The following is a 12,001-nucleotide window of genomic DNA, read 5'->3' on the forward strand; positions in this document are numbered from 1 at the left end:
GCTCCCATATAATTGATGTGGATGTCAGAGATCCCTTATACCTAGCTACAGAAGAAGCTCTTTTTGAAAGCATTCTTGCAAGCATTACAGAAAAACCTAGTAGAAGGCGAAGAATAGTTCAAGTTCTAAGAAAATGGGGTATTTATGGACTAATACCAACAGTTGCTATAGGAGCCATAATAGGTTGTACAATAGGATATATTAATGTAATGCCGGTAGATGTTTTCCTAGACTCTACAGCTACAGGTATTAAAACAACTGCGGAATTGGTTATACAGGAGGCAACTGGAGTTATAGTTGAATTTGGAATGTGTGCGGCCGATACAGCCGATGCAATATTGAATACTCTTCTTGGGAGGGTTACTATGTTAGGAACATTAAATACTGTTATAGAATGTACCGGAAAGGCTGTATTGAATACGGTATCTGTCGTTGCCAACTCCGCACTTGAGGGTGCAAACATGGCTTACTTATATGGTACATTCTACGGTGTAATGCAAATAATTCTCCCATCACTAATAGCTCTTGGAGTTGTGGTCCTTATTTATGCCATAATCTTATATCTACACGAAAAAGGAAACTTAAAATGGTTCCATAGATATAAAAGGAGGTTCATAAACAATATAAAGAAGAAATATAATGAATTCAGAATGTCCAGGAAAAAACAAAGTAGTGAATAAATTATATATCTTAAGTTAACACACAAATAGTGAATAGAATGTATGTCCTAATTTTGAGGTATTCTGAGACATTAGTATCGTTGGTTATGATACACATATATTTACTCATCTTTTATTTGCTTTTCTTTTCCTTTGTTATATTTTTCCACACTTATTATTCGTGTTATTCTGACAGAATAATATGTATCCAGCATAATTTGATTCCCTTTATTAATATTACATGTATTCTTTATAAGTATATACATGATATATTAGCTCCCAGTTCTCATTGTTTGCGTAATATATAATATATAACATATATTTGTTTAAAATATCATTTCTCTTTAACTTGCACATATATGTATATGACAATTTAAAATTTTGTTTTAGTTAATTATTTCCCCTAACTCATTTTATATGGTAAAAAAATTATTTCATTCTTTCGTGTAATATTTAGAGGTAACTCCATTTATTACGTTGTTTCCGTGTTTGCCTTTATTTTAGGAAATTTCTCATTGCCATATTATTTTAAATAGTTTTATTACTAATAACCTAAACTTTAATCATCATGATATATATCAGTGAATTTAAATTTTACCGAATTCAGCATTAAATAATTATGTATATATGGCAATACACCAGGTGTACTCTACTAAACTAATGAAAAATAGGTGAAAGACACATTTTGCCATTACCAATTATCTGGAACGATAGCGGATATAGAAGCAGAAACGGATTTGTGCAACTATTTATAAAAATTATGAAGGTATAATAAGCAACAATTCACATAAAGGTAAATGCCGAAACTGTTACGCATTTACTTCCTATATTGATAAAATGTATCTGAAACATTTTATCGATGGTCATATGTTTATGCGTAGGGGGTTAGGGGTCAAAGATTTAGGGTTCTGGGGTTAGGTTTAGCGTTCAGGGGCTCAGGGCATAGGATTCAGGGTTTAGTGTTAAGGTGTCAAGATTGGGACGGGCAGCATTCTGAATTGATGATTCTCGGTTTCAAGGTCCCAGTTCGGCAGTGTAGGGAGCCCAAAGGGTTTAGGATTTATTGATTTTTTTTCTTTTTTTTTTCTAAAATTGAGTATTACTTGTTTGTTCTTGTTGGGCTTAACTTTCAAATAATGTAACGTTGGTTACGAATCCCTTTGTATGAACAGTGCAGCAATGGCGACTGATATTCATTTCAACTCGGTTATATTTGTGCGTTGTGCGTGATTGCCTTGTGGATGTACTTACCTTCCAAAGGGAATAACCAAGGAGGGCCACGGTGACGGAAGCGACGAACAAAAGGATCGGGGTAGTGGCGGTAAGGACGGTGTTCGTTAGGTCGGGCGATGCCGGACCACCAGAACCGGGGGGAAGGGGTTGCGTGTGGTTCACGTCCGGAGTATTAGATGTTCGGTGTGTTCCATTCGGTGGTACGTATGATCCTGCTACAGTATTTATATCTGGTGTAAGCTCTAATGATACCTTAGGATCACATCCTCTGTTATCAGTTGAGTCGCATTTCCCTGTCCCTGGGTCAGTGGACGAATGCCATGGGGAACCTGGATTGCTTAATCCAAAAGGATCCGTGTCAACATGACCGCTACTCTTGGTACTGTCAGTATCAGTAGGAATGGCACCAGCGAAGACATCAAAGCGGGAGGGACCACCGGATAAAGACTTCCAGAAGTCGTCATCAGAATAAAGATCCGGAACTGTTGACTTCTTACTAATGTTAGATTCCACATTCCCATCTGGACTGGATGCTTTATCATTACCTTTATTGACTGTATCTGGATCTGTGTGTCCGTCACCCGCCGCCTTTTGGACTGTATCAGGAGCTTGTCCGTTGTTGTTAGTGTGGTTATCCCTACCGGGCTGAACAACAGTCACACTGGTGTCAACGGGTACATTAGTAACAATTTCTTCCTGCTTTACATCTGCTGTAGGTTCAGAATTATGACCTGGCGCACTAGTACCTGACATTCGGAAGAACGAAAAGGAAGAACATGGAAGGCAACTGAAGTTTTGTACGGCGTATTGTTGGTGGGTCCCATGGGTTCAGCGGGTGGTTGCCCACGGTTGCTCGTGGTTGGTTGCGCCGTCGTCTCACGGTTGACGGTCGGTAAGGACGGGGGCAGGCGTCGGATGGGGGGGCGATGGGGTAGGAGACGGACGGCGGGGCATGAGACGGACGGGGATGGGAGCACGGGGGCAGGAGACGGACCTGGGGGCATGGTTCACGAGGGTAGGGTGCCACCGCGGGAAAAGACTCTCTCTGTCTCTCGCACAACACACAACACACAACACAGTGTGTGTGTGTCTGTCGACGTCTCTACGTCGACGTGTACCTCTACCTGCCGATACCGGCTGCGGCCGACCGATCGCGCTGCCGCCATCATTCTCATTCGACGTTTGGTTTCTCTCTGCCTCTCTCCGTGTTGTCTCTCCCTCTGTCTCCGGAAATGTTGTTGTTTCTTGGGTTTTTTTGTCTGAGGTCGCCCTTTGCTGAATGTTCGTTAGTCATACCTGGGGGTACTTTTGAAACTTCAGGAGACGTCCCTTCGGATATTCTGATCGTACGGGAACTATCAGGGAGACCCACAGGACCTTTTCCATCGTATTGTTCGGCGTCGTCGCGCGTATGCACACCTTTAGTTTCCTGCGAGTCTGCATTATCGAGGCAAGTAAGGAGTACCTTCACATCCTCTACTTCTTGTGGACACCCGTCACCATTCCCCTGAGGTACCCTACTGGTGGTTTCTGGTTGTGTGCGCACTGTAGAATTCTTACCTGTTGTCTTTTGGTCGCCTGCTGCTGCCTTAGGTCCTGTTGGTCCCGGAGGTCCCGAGGCTGATTCGGATCCGGATGCCTGTGCTTCTTTCTGCCGCGGTGGTGCTGGAGGTGGTGGTTGTTGTCCAGGTCCCGGTCCTGGGCCGACTGCTCCTGGTCGCGTTTCCCCTGCTGCAGGGTCTGATGGTGCGTGTGGTAATACTGGAGACGCAGGTGCTGGTGGTTGCGACCCCCCATTCTCTGCTCCCGATGGATCTGCCCTTGCTACTGATTCTCGCGGTGCCTGTCCGTCGGGCTTCGAGGCTTTCTTCTTCTCTGAGTCTGCGGTCTCTGGCCCCTTACCAGCCTTTGTTGTAGCTGCAATACAAGAGAACGAAATGAAGATGACAGGATGATAAACAACAAAAGGACACAAGTGGTACAGAAAGAAGGGGGCCGGGACGGTGCGGTCCGGTAGCGGCAGAATAGTGTCGAGATGGCAGCAGTACACTTTTATTTGTCGCCGTCATGTCGTCCCTCGTCGTCTCTGCACGGTACGCTCATCTACACTCGTGTACACGCCTCGTCGCCGCTACCGCTGCCGTCGCCGCAGCTCAACGTCAACGAAGTGTGGTGCTGTTCCGCCGCGTGTGCGTAGTGTCCGTATTCGTGCTTTCTCCCATCGGTGTTACCTGTCGGTTCCTTTGATGCTGTAGTGGCCGCCTCATTATCTGCGGGTTGGGCGCTGCCAACTGCAGTATGTGTAGTACCCGTTTCGGACCTGCCCGGTGTTGATGTTGTTGATGATGATGATCCTGATGATGATGATGGGGCCTGTGGTGCCCCCGGTGAGTGTCCGTGTGGTGGTGGAGTGTTCGAAGCGGAGTCCTTGCCCTGCTTCACCGTCTTTATTATATTCTCCATACTTGTTCCCTCTGGGGATTTATCTATTTCCTGCAATATTTCCTTCACTGTGTTCTCTATTTCTGTACCCAGTGCCTCAATTTTTTTAGTCGCTTCTTCCTTTATGTGTTCTGCAGTCTTTGCTGTGTGTACCTTACAATCCTGCCCCAGGACGCCCACATCCCCATCCCTTAACCGCGTTTTATTCCGCTGAAACCACCTGCCCATTATATCCGTCAAAGTCCTTGGTCCTGGTGCCCGGCCTATGTCACCCCCTGGTGCCATATCTGCTTTCTCACATGTAGAATTACGTGCCGCGGTGCCCGTCGTACCCACGAAACCAGATGCTGCGTCGAATGCGCGTTTCCCGCCTGCGGTCTTTACACAGTTCTCTCCCATTATCCTTTTCATAAAGATATTTACCAACATACACCTCATGTAAAGTACCACGCTATCTTCACTATTGTCCCGTGCCCACGAGTTCGTAGTGGTCGTAGTGAATGGAATTCTGTGTTTAAACGATAATGCTTTAAGTGTTAACTCGCATACAGCTTTAGTCTTCGCATCCAGTTTCCCGGCTTCTCCGTCTTCATCGTCGTCCCCCCCACACAATTTCTGTATCATGGGATCATCAACTTGCGTCTCCATGTGCCCCCTAATTTTCTGCCATACTTCCTGCACATTTTGCCAGAAGTTTTCCTGTAAATACAGCATTAATTGCATGCACATGTATGAACTATACTCCTGCTGCTACTTATGCTCTGTATATAATTATCTATACTATTGCACGTCCCATTTATATATATATTTACTCTTCTGATAATATTATAGCAGCCAATAATGCACATACACATTAGCCCTGCGCACAATCCTCAAATGTAGTCTATAATAGTTGTATAATACTGTCCAATTTCCTTTTATTCGGTGATACACATGAACTTACCCTACATGACTTGTCACAACCCTTTACCCCAATATCCCCGGGCTTAATATAATCATTCCACAATATGTCCAAATACGCCGCCATGAGCTCTCTGTGTTCAGCATATAATATATGACTCCCGCCGGGTCCCACTCAAACTCTACATGAACTGAACGTTACCCATCAGGACCATGCATCCCACCTTGGGTACCTCATTTCCTGCATACCTATAATATGCCTTCTGTACTGTATCCCGAAATAACAGTACTCCTAATACAACTCCGTAACCACAATACTGTCCTTAACAACAAACACCACTTGCAAAACAAGTGCCCCCCGTAACAACAAATACCAGTTTAACCACAAATACCGCCGTTAACAACAAATACCCCCTTCTTCTACACTAAAACCGCAGTATAACAACAACATCAAAGTCTTCTGCCGTCGTTCTTCCTCCCATATAATATATGGGTTCCTTCGGTGCCCGCCCTCTCTCTTTCGTCTCTATTCGGATCCTTCCGCGGCTACTTCGTCGAACCGAGTCACTCGGAGGCAATCTGCTTTTCCCGGCCGCGTTTGCTCGGATAGACAATCCTGCTCCTTCTTACACTCGGCTACAATGCGTTTTACTCGGCCGCGTGTGCGCGGAGAGACAATCTCTCCTCCTTCTTACACTCGGCTACTACGTCGAATCCGTCTTCCACTTGGCCGCGTTGGTCGATGCGTTGCTCGGAGAGACAATGTCTCCTCCTTCTTACACTCTGCTACGTCGCAGAACCCCTTCTTACACTCGACGACAAGCGCTTGTACGAGGTTGTGGCAACGACGGAAGAAGCATTGATGTTGTTGTTATTACTGCGGTTTGGTTGTGTACGCACACCGAGAGACAACGTGTGTGTGCAGGCGTTTCGTGCAGACCGGTGTAGAAAGGGAGTGGGGGGTATTATTCATGACGCGTTGTGTTGTATTTTTCCTATTTGTTCCTTTCTTTTTCCATTGTCTTTCTTTTTCTTTTGCGTTTCTTCCCTGTATTCTATATCTGCAAAGTCCTGTGGACATTTTCTGTTTTAGTACATTCTTCCTTCTATCATTAGGTGCTTTATTTTTTCTGTTTTTATGGAATATTTGATTGCTACCTGCAGAGAGCAGTGAAGAATAAAAGCAGCATTAGGGACTAAACTTGCACGCAAGAGCGAATTCATGTAATATAACAAGAATACGAATAATAGTAATGTATGAGTATTTCCAACGGTACCGTATATTTAAGTGAATAGTAGTAATATGGGATCGGCAGACTTCGCGAAAGCATTGGCGACTTGGTTAATCGCCGCGGGAATTTACGATCAGCACCAGTATGAGGTAGGCACGTACTGGAACAGAAGTGCAGAACGCGGGAGTTCAGTGCTAGGGTTTTATTGGTATAAGAGACAATGAATCGAAGCGGGGCACATAACATTCACGTACACATGCGCATGTATATATTTCCTGTGTTTCTCTTACATTGTAGGAAGCAGTGTGGAACAAGACCAAGGATGTAATGGACGAATTTGTGGACTACATGGATGACGGGTTTATACTAGAGTATGGAACGGCCTGTGGTAACGCAGCATGGGTGAGCAGCAAATACCCCACAACTCCGATATATGGACACACGGTGGGGGACACAATTGTATGCGTACTTATGGTAGGCGCATTATTTTTCATGAATTGGGGGACTAGGCAAGCACAGGCCAAAGTTACGGACGATGCAACCAATGACAGCATCGGGAAGCACATAAAATGCATAATAGTGCATATGTTTAGTCAAGTATTAAACGAAACCGTGTGTCCAAGTGAGCGGGGCACATTTTATGCATGGCACATAATGGAACAAATGGGAAGAGAAGGCAATCTTCCTGAAGGTTTGATAAAGAAAGAGAAATGTGGTAAGCACATATTTGCGCATGGGAAAATCGGGGCACTTGAGTTAGATGAAAACGTCCGTCAATGGTTACGCGAACATGGCAAACTAAAAGAGGCAATACAGAAAGTGAAGGGGACTGAAGCATGCAAAACAGTATGGCAGAAGCACTGGAAACTAGAGGACATCCTGGGGACTGAGCATATAGAGGATACGAAAGCGCTGGAGGTTGTTGAGATAGTGAAGGAGTTGAAGGAAGGAATGAACGAACTATTTACGGAAATCGCGCCAACCCTGCAGAAAACCCTGGTAGAAGGAGCACGAGCACAGAAGGAAAAGTTAGGTAAGGCCGGGCAGCTTGGGGCAGACTGAGACAGCTTCGAACGCAACAGGACGGATAAGCACACACACGAACACTACAGACAGTTTCGAAGTACAAGGGAAAGTGCAATGCGAAACAAGATGCAGATATGTGAACACCGTTCATTCCTGTATCCTTGCAACAACACAAAACGTGCATACTGCCACTTATAATTTCTATTTGTTCCTTTATTGCAGCGAACGATGGCAAAAATGCGGAGGCTGCCACCACCAACGCGGCGAACACACCACCACAGGAAACGACAGGTAAGGACCGATGGGAGAACGCACGAATAGGCGGCCGAACACGAACACGGCTCGATACGGCCGCCCCGCCTACGCGGCCCATACGACTCTGCACGTATGGATGCGCATGCCACAACAACACGCACACGCGGGGGGGAACAACACAACAGCACAACAGCACCCCTTCGTTGACGTTGAGCGGCGGTCACGACGGCCCTCGTGTAGGCGAGGTGTGCGCGGCGGTGAGGCAACGGACGACGCATGGAGCGGGACGGCGGACGAGATGACGGCAACAAATAAAAGTTGTACTGCTACCATCGAGCCATCCCAGTTCACCGCGTGCGCAGTCCACCTCACCGTACGCTTGCTGCTGTGTCACCCAGTCCACCGAGGCTACCTCGGCCCACTGCATCGACCCATGCATCGAGCCGGACCCTACACTGCCGTTACCTGACCCAACCGTCGCGGCCCGTTCTTTCTGTACTACTTGTGTCCTTTTTTTATAATCTACCCTCTTTTCTTCCTTCTCCTGTTTTCAGCAGAGGAAGCCAAGAAGAAAACCGAGGACGGCAAGAAGTCAACGGAAGGCAGTACTCAGGACGACAGTAGTGAGAAGGCGCAACTACCGGCGGCTCCCTCACCCACAGGGAGATCAGAAACATCTGCTGCGGACGCGCAGGTCCCAACATCACCATCCGTACCACCACCTGCACCACCTCCGCCACCAAGCAGACCATCAACACCATCGACAGAGGACAAGAAAAAAGACATGTCGGAGGGACCTGCACAGACAACGCCCAAGGACAGTGCAGGTAGGGATACCACTAACTGTACTCGTCATGTCACGCAGACATCTTCCACCATGCCTGCAGCCAGTGTGTCCGTGACCTTCATCCAGAAGACTCCTTCGTCCGAGTGTTCAGGTTAGGGACGGCAGAGGAGAAGTTTATTCCTTACATGGTAGCAGGCCATAAAGAAGAGTGTGCACTCTACAATATACGAGTACTTAGGGGGAGGCAAAAAAATGAAAACCACAACAACAAAAACGCAACAACAATTTTCCGGAGAGAGAGGGAGAGACAACACGGAGCGAGCGAGAAACCAAACGTCGAATGAGCGACAGCGACAGAGTAACCGGCAGAGCGATGGGTCGGCCGCGCGATGTAGACGTCGACAGAGACACAGGTAGACACACACTGTGTTGTGTGTTGTGTGTTGTGTTGTGTGGGAGACAGAGAGAGTCTTTTCCCGCGGTGGCACCCTACCCTCGTGAACCATGCCCCCAGGTCCGTCTCCTGCCCCCGTGCTCCCATCCCCGTCCGTCTCATGCCCCGCCGTCCGTCTCCTACCACACCGTCCTCCTGCCATCCGACGCCTGGCTCCATCCCCGTGGCACAAAGGTGCTGACCGAGCATGGCCGACCGTGTAGCCGACGGTGTGGTCCACCATCATCCGGAGTTTCATCGCCTTTACTCTCGTATTTTCCACTCGAATTTACAGGCACAGATGTTAACAGTGACCCCAGTGCCGACGGACCAGGACTTGGGACACCAGCTGCGGCAGAACCAGCAGCGGCACCAGCACCACCGGGTCCACCGGTGGATACACGAGCTGGATCCAGTGAACATGCACCTAACCCAACAACAACATCATCAGAGTCAACACCATCAAAAGGAACAGATACAACAGTAGGAGGACCCGCACCAGGTGAACCCCCTGTTGCCGTCGTCGATGGCGGTAACGATGACCCCCCTCCTCTCAATCCACCCAAACCCAAACCGAACCCGAACCCAAATCAATCGGGTGCAACCGGTAGCAGCCCCGGCGGCGGCAGCAGTACAGAGGATTCATCTAGTCCCGGTTCCCCTGGTCACCAAACCCCTGGTTCCTCAGGTCCAGGTTCTACTGGTACTGGCTCTACGGGGACTCTGCAACCGGGTACCACAGGAGATGGCTCCACAGGTGTCCCAAACCCAGGTTCCTCAGGACCAGGTTCCGCTGGTACTGGAACCACAGGACAAGCTCAACCTGGAGGTAGTCAGCAAGGACCAGGAGCGGCACCAACGGAAGATAATGTAGGTGGTTTAACAAAAACAGAAGACAAGAAAGAACTAATGCATGACCAAGGCACCTCCTGGCCCGGCCTCACATGGGAAGACGTCAAGCCGTACACCCCTGCCATCATTCCCGCGGTGGTTGGTATTGGGGTGATTGCTTTTTTCCTCTGGAAGGTAAGTGTATACGGCAATCAGGGAATCCCGCACGTGCAGGACTAGCATACCTCAGAAACTCCCTACGTGCACCAATATATGATCTTTCTAACCAATATGCCCCTACACCCGTATTCATTCCTTGTATCCTACCGTCCTCACCCTCCTCTTTACCCCCTTTTTCTCTGCTTAGTATTTTGCGCACCTCGCCAAACCACGACGAACATATCGAACCGTTCGTGACGTGCCGTCACCGCCACTCGACGAAGACATATTGGACCATCTACAACGCGGCGACGCTCCGCCACCCGATTACGGGTACACGGTTATGCGCGCACCACGTCGCGATACATTTGCCGACCGCCGCGCACAACGCCCACCACGCGTGCATAAGCGCACGATTATCGAGCTACACTTAGAAGTGTTACACGAATGTGAAGCAACCGAGTGGGAAAGCGTCAAAGAGGACTATTGGAAGATTGTCGTGGAGGAGTTTGCGCAGGAGTTTGCGAAGGATTTGATGCGGGACGAGGACACGTATAACAATATCTTGGGTGTTTCTACCTCAAACCATGGTTTACCAGGCAACAATGTTTCCTCCACTGACTCCAAAGGAACAGATCCATGTCCACCTAATGACTGCGATCCATGGAGTTGTATGGAAAACATACAGTTCGCAACGGACCCTTGTCCACCTAATGCAGATGACCCACATCCCTCGAGTTGTATGCAACCCATACATTTAGCAATGGCCCCTTGTCAACCTAACAAAGACGACCCCGATCCACCCACTGATTCCGACGAACCTGATGCATGGAAGTGTATGGAAACTATACAGTTACCAACGGACCCTTGTCCACCTAACGCAGATGACCCCGATCCATGGAAGTGTATGGAAACCATACAGTTAGCACCGCATCCTTGTCCACCTAACGCAGATGACCCATGGAATTGTATGGAAACTATACAGTTCGCAACGGCCCCTTGTCCACCTAACGCAGATGACCCCGATCCATGGAATTGTATGGAAACTATACAGTTAGAACAACAAGAGACTCCTGCTCTCTTTCCATCCTCTTCCGACCCCGGGAATGAATGCGCGACCCCCGACCACATTAATTGGATCCCTTGGATTCACCGCAACAAACATATTCTGCGGGAGTGCACGGGGCAAACGTGGTTTTTGCAATTAAAAGCGGATTGGACACAATACCTGCGTGCGCACATGGCGACAAACGAGGACAACGTAGTATCCGCGCACAGTGCGTTCGGTGAAGCGGCAACCATGGAAAGGCAGAAACTGCGGTTATGGAAACAATGGGTAGCGCAACAACATCGGCAAGTGCGTATGTATTGTGAGCAGGAGTGGTTCCAACATTTGTTGCATAATGTAGAGGAGAAGACCGTACCGGCAAAAGGCGACGTACCACGAGTAGAAAAACACTTAGAAGTGGAAAACGTAAATGCAGCACAACAGACGCTACGAGTGAGAGATGTACCACGGACGCAACCACTGCATCCACAACTGTACCTCCACAAGCCGCTAAGCACTAAAATATGGATACTGATCCTGGCATTAGTCCTAGAACACTGCGAGCTCGAGAGAAGCATGCAGCAGACGGAGTTATATGTGGATGCTTTATTACAGAACATGTGAACTTAGGACGACGGGGCCTATGCATGCGACATAACGCATGCTAATCGTACACCACTTTTATTTCATTATGTGATAAACATAATATATTTCTACTTTAAATTATTCTATACATTCCTTTTTTTTTTCTGCTCTGTTCTGCTTACTTGTGCTTACTTTTGCCTTGTGTTGTTCTTTTTCTGTGTAGTCCACTTCTATTAATATAACTATGGGGACTGGGTTATAGAGGTTAAATATATATATATACACTATGTGGATTCATATGAATTAGGTAGGAAGTTATTTGTTATGGCGTTGTCAGGCAGTAGGTAGTGTAGTGTACTTTTCCCCCCTTTCTTTGACAGCACCAAGACGGCGGCAGCCGCACGTACAAGC

The 12,001-nt window shown here is 47.6% G+C and overlaps 4 protein-coding genes across 4 annotated transcripts; 2 read left to right on the forward strand and 2 right to left on the reverse strand.

The window, feature by feature from the left end:
* Nucleotides 1–209: 209 nt before the first annotated feature.
* On the forward strand, nucleotides 210–680 carry AK88_05562 (uncharacterized protein; the record flags this gene model as incomplete). Its single annotated transcript, XM_012483164.1, has 1 exon — nucleotides 210–680. One exon carries the CDS (start codon nucleotides 210–212, stop codon nucleotides 678–680), a length of 471 nt encoding a protein of 156 aa, XP_012338587.1.
* Nucleotides 681–1,551: 871 nt separating this feature from the next.
* Nucleotides 1,552–2,645, reverse strand: AK88_05563 (uncharacterized protein; the record flags this gene model as incomplete). Its single annotated transcript, XM_012483165.1, has 2 exons — nucleotides 1,552–1,593; nucleotides 1,911–2,645. 2 exons carry the CDS (start codon nucleotides 2,643–2,645, stop codon nucleotides 1,552–1,554), a joined length of 777 nt encoding a protein of 258 aa, XP_012338588.1.
* Nucleotides 2,646–3,063: 418 nt separating this feature from the next.
* AK88_05564 (uncharacterized protein) lies at nucleotides 3,064–5,048 on the reverse strand (the record flags this gene model as incomplete). Its single annotated transcript, XM_012483166.1, has 2 exons — nucleotides 3,064–3,809; nucleotides 4,124–5,048. 2 exons carry the CDS (start codon nucleotides 5,046–5,048, stop codon nucleotides 3,064–3,066), a joined length of 1,671 nt encoding a protein of 556 aa, XP_012338589.1.
* A 1,489-nt stretch (nucleotides 5,049–6,537) lies between these two features.
* On the forward strand, nucleotides 6,538–11,629 carry AK88_05565 (uncharacterized protein; the record flags this gene model as incomplete). Its single annotated transcript, XM_012483167.1, has 7 exons — nucleotides 6,538–6,615; nucleotides 6,764–7,499; nucleotides 7,715–7,783; nucleotides 8,302–8,574; nucleotides 8,635–8,685; nucleotides 9,263–9,993; nucleotides 10,166–11,629. The coding sequence occupies 7 exons, from the start codon at nucleotides 6,538–6,540 to the stop codon at nucleotides 11,627–11,629; spliced, it is 3,402 nt and encodes a 1,133-aa protein (XP_012338590.1).
* Nucleotides 11,630–12,001: the final 372 nt, after the last annotated feature.

This window comes from Plasmodium fragile (genome assembly GCF_000956335.1).
Source record: "Plasmodium fragile strain nilgiri unplaced genomic scaffold supercont1.160, whole genome shotgun sequence".
NCBI classification, from domain to species: Eukaryota; Apicomplexa; class Aconoidasida; order Haemosporida; family Plasmodiidae; genus Plasmodium; species Plasmodium fragile.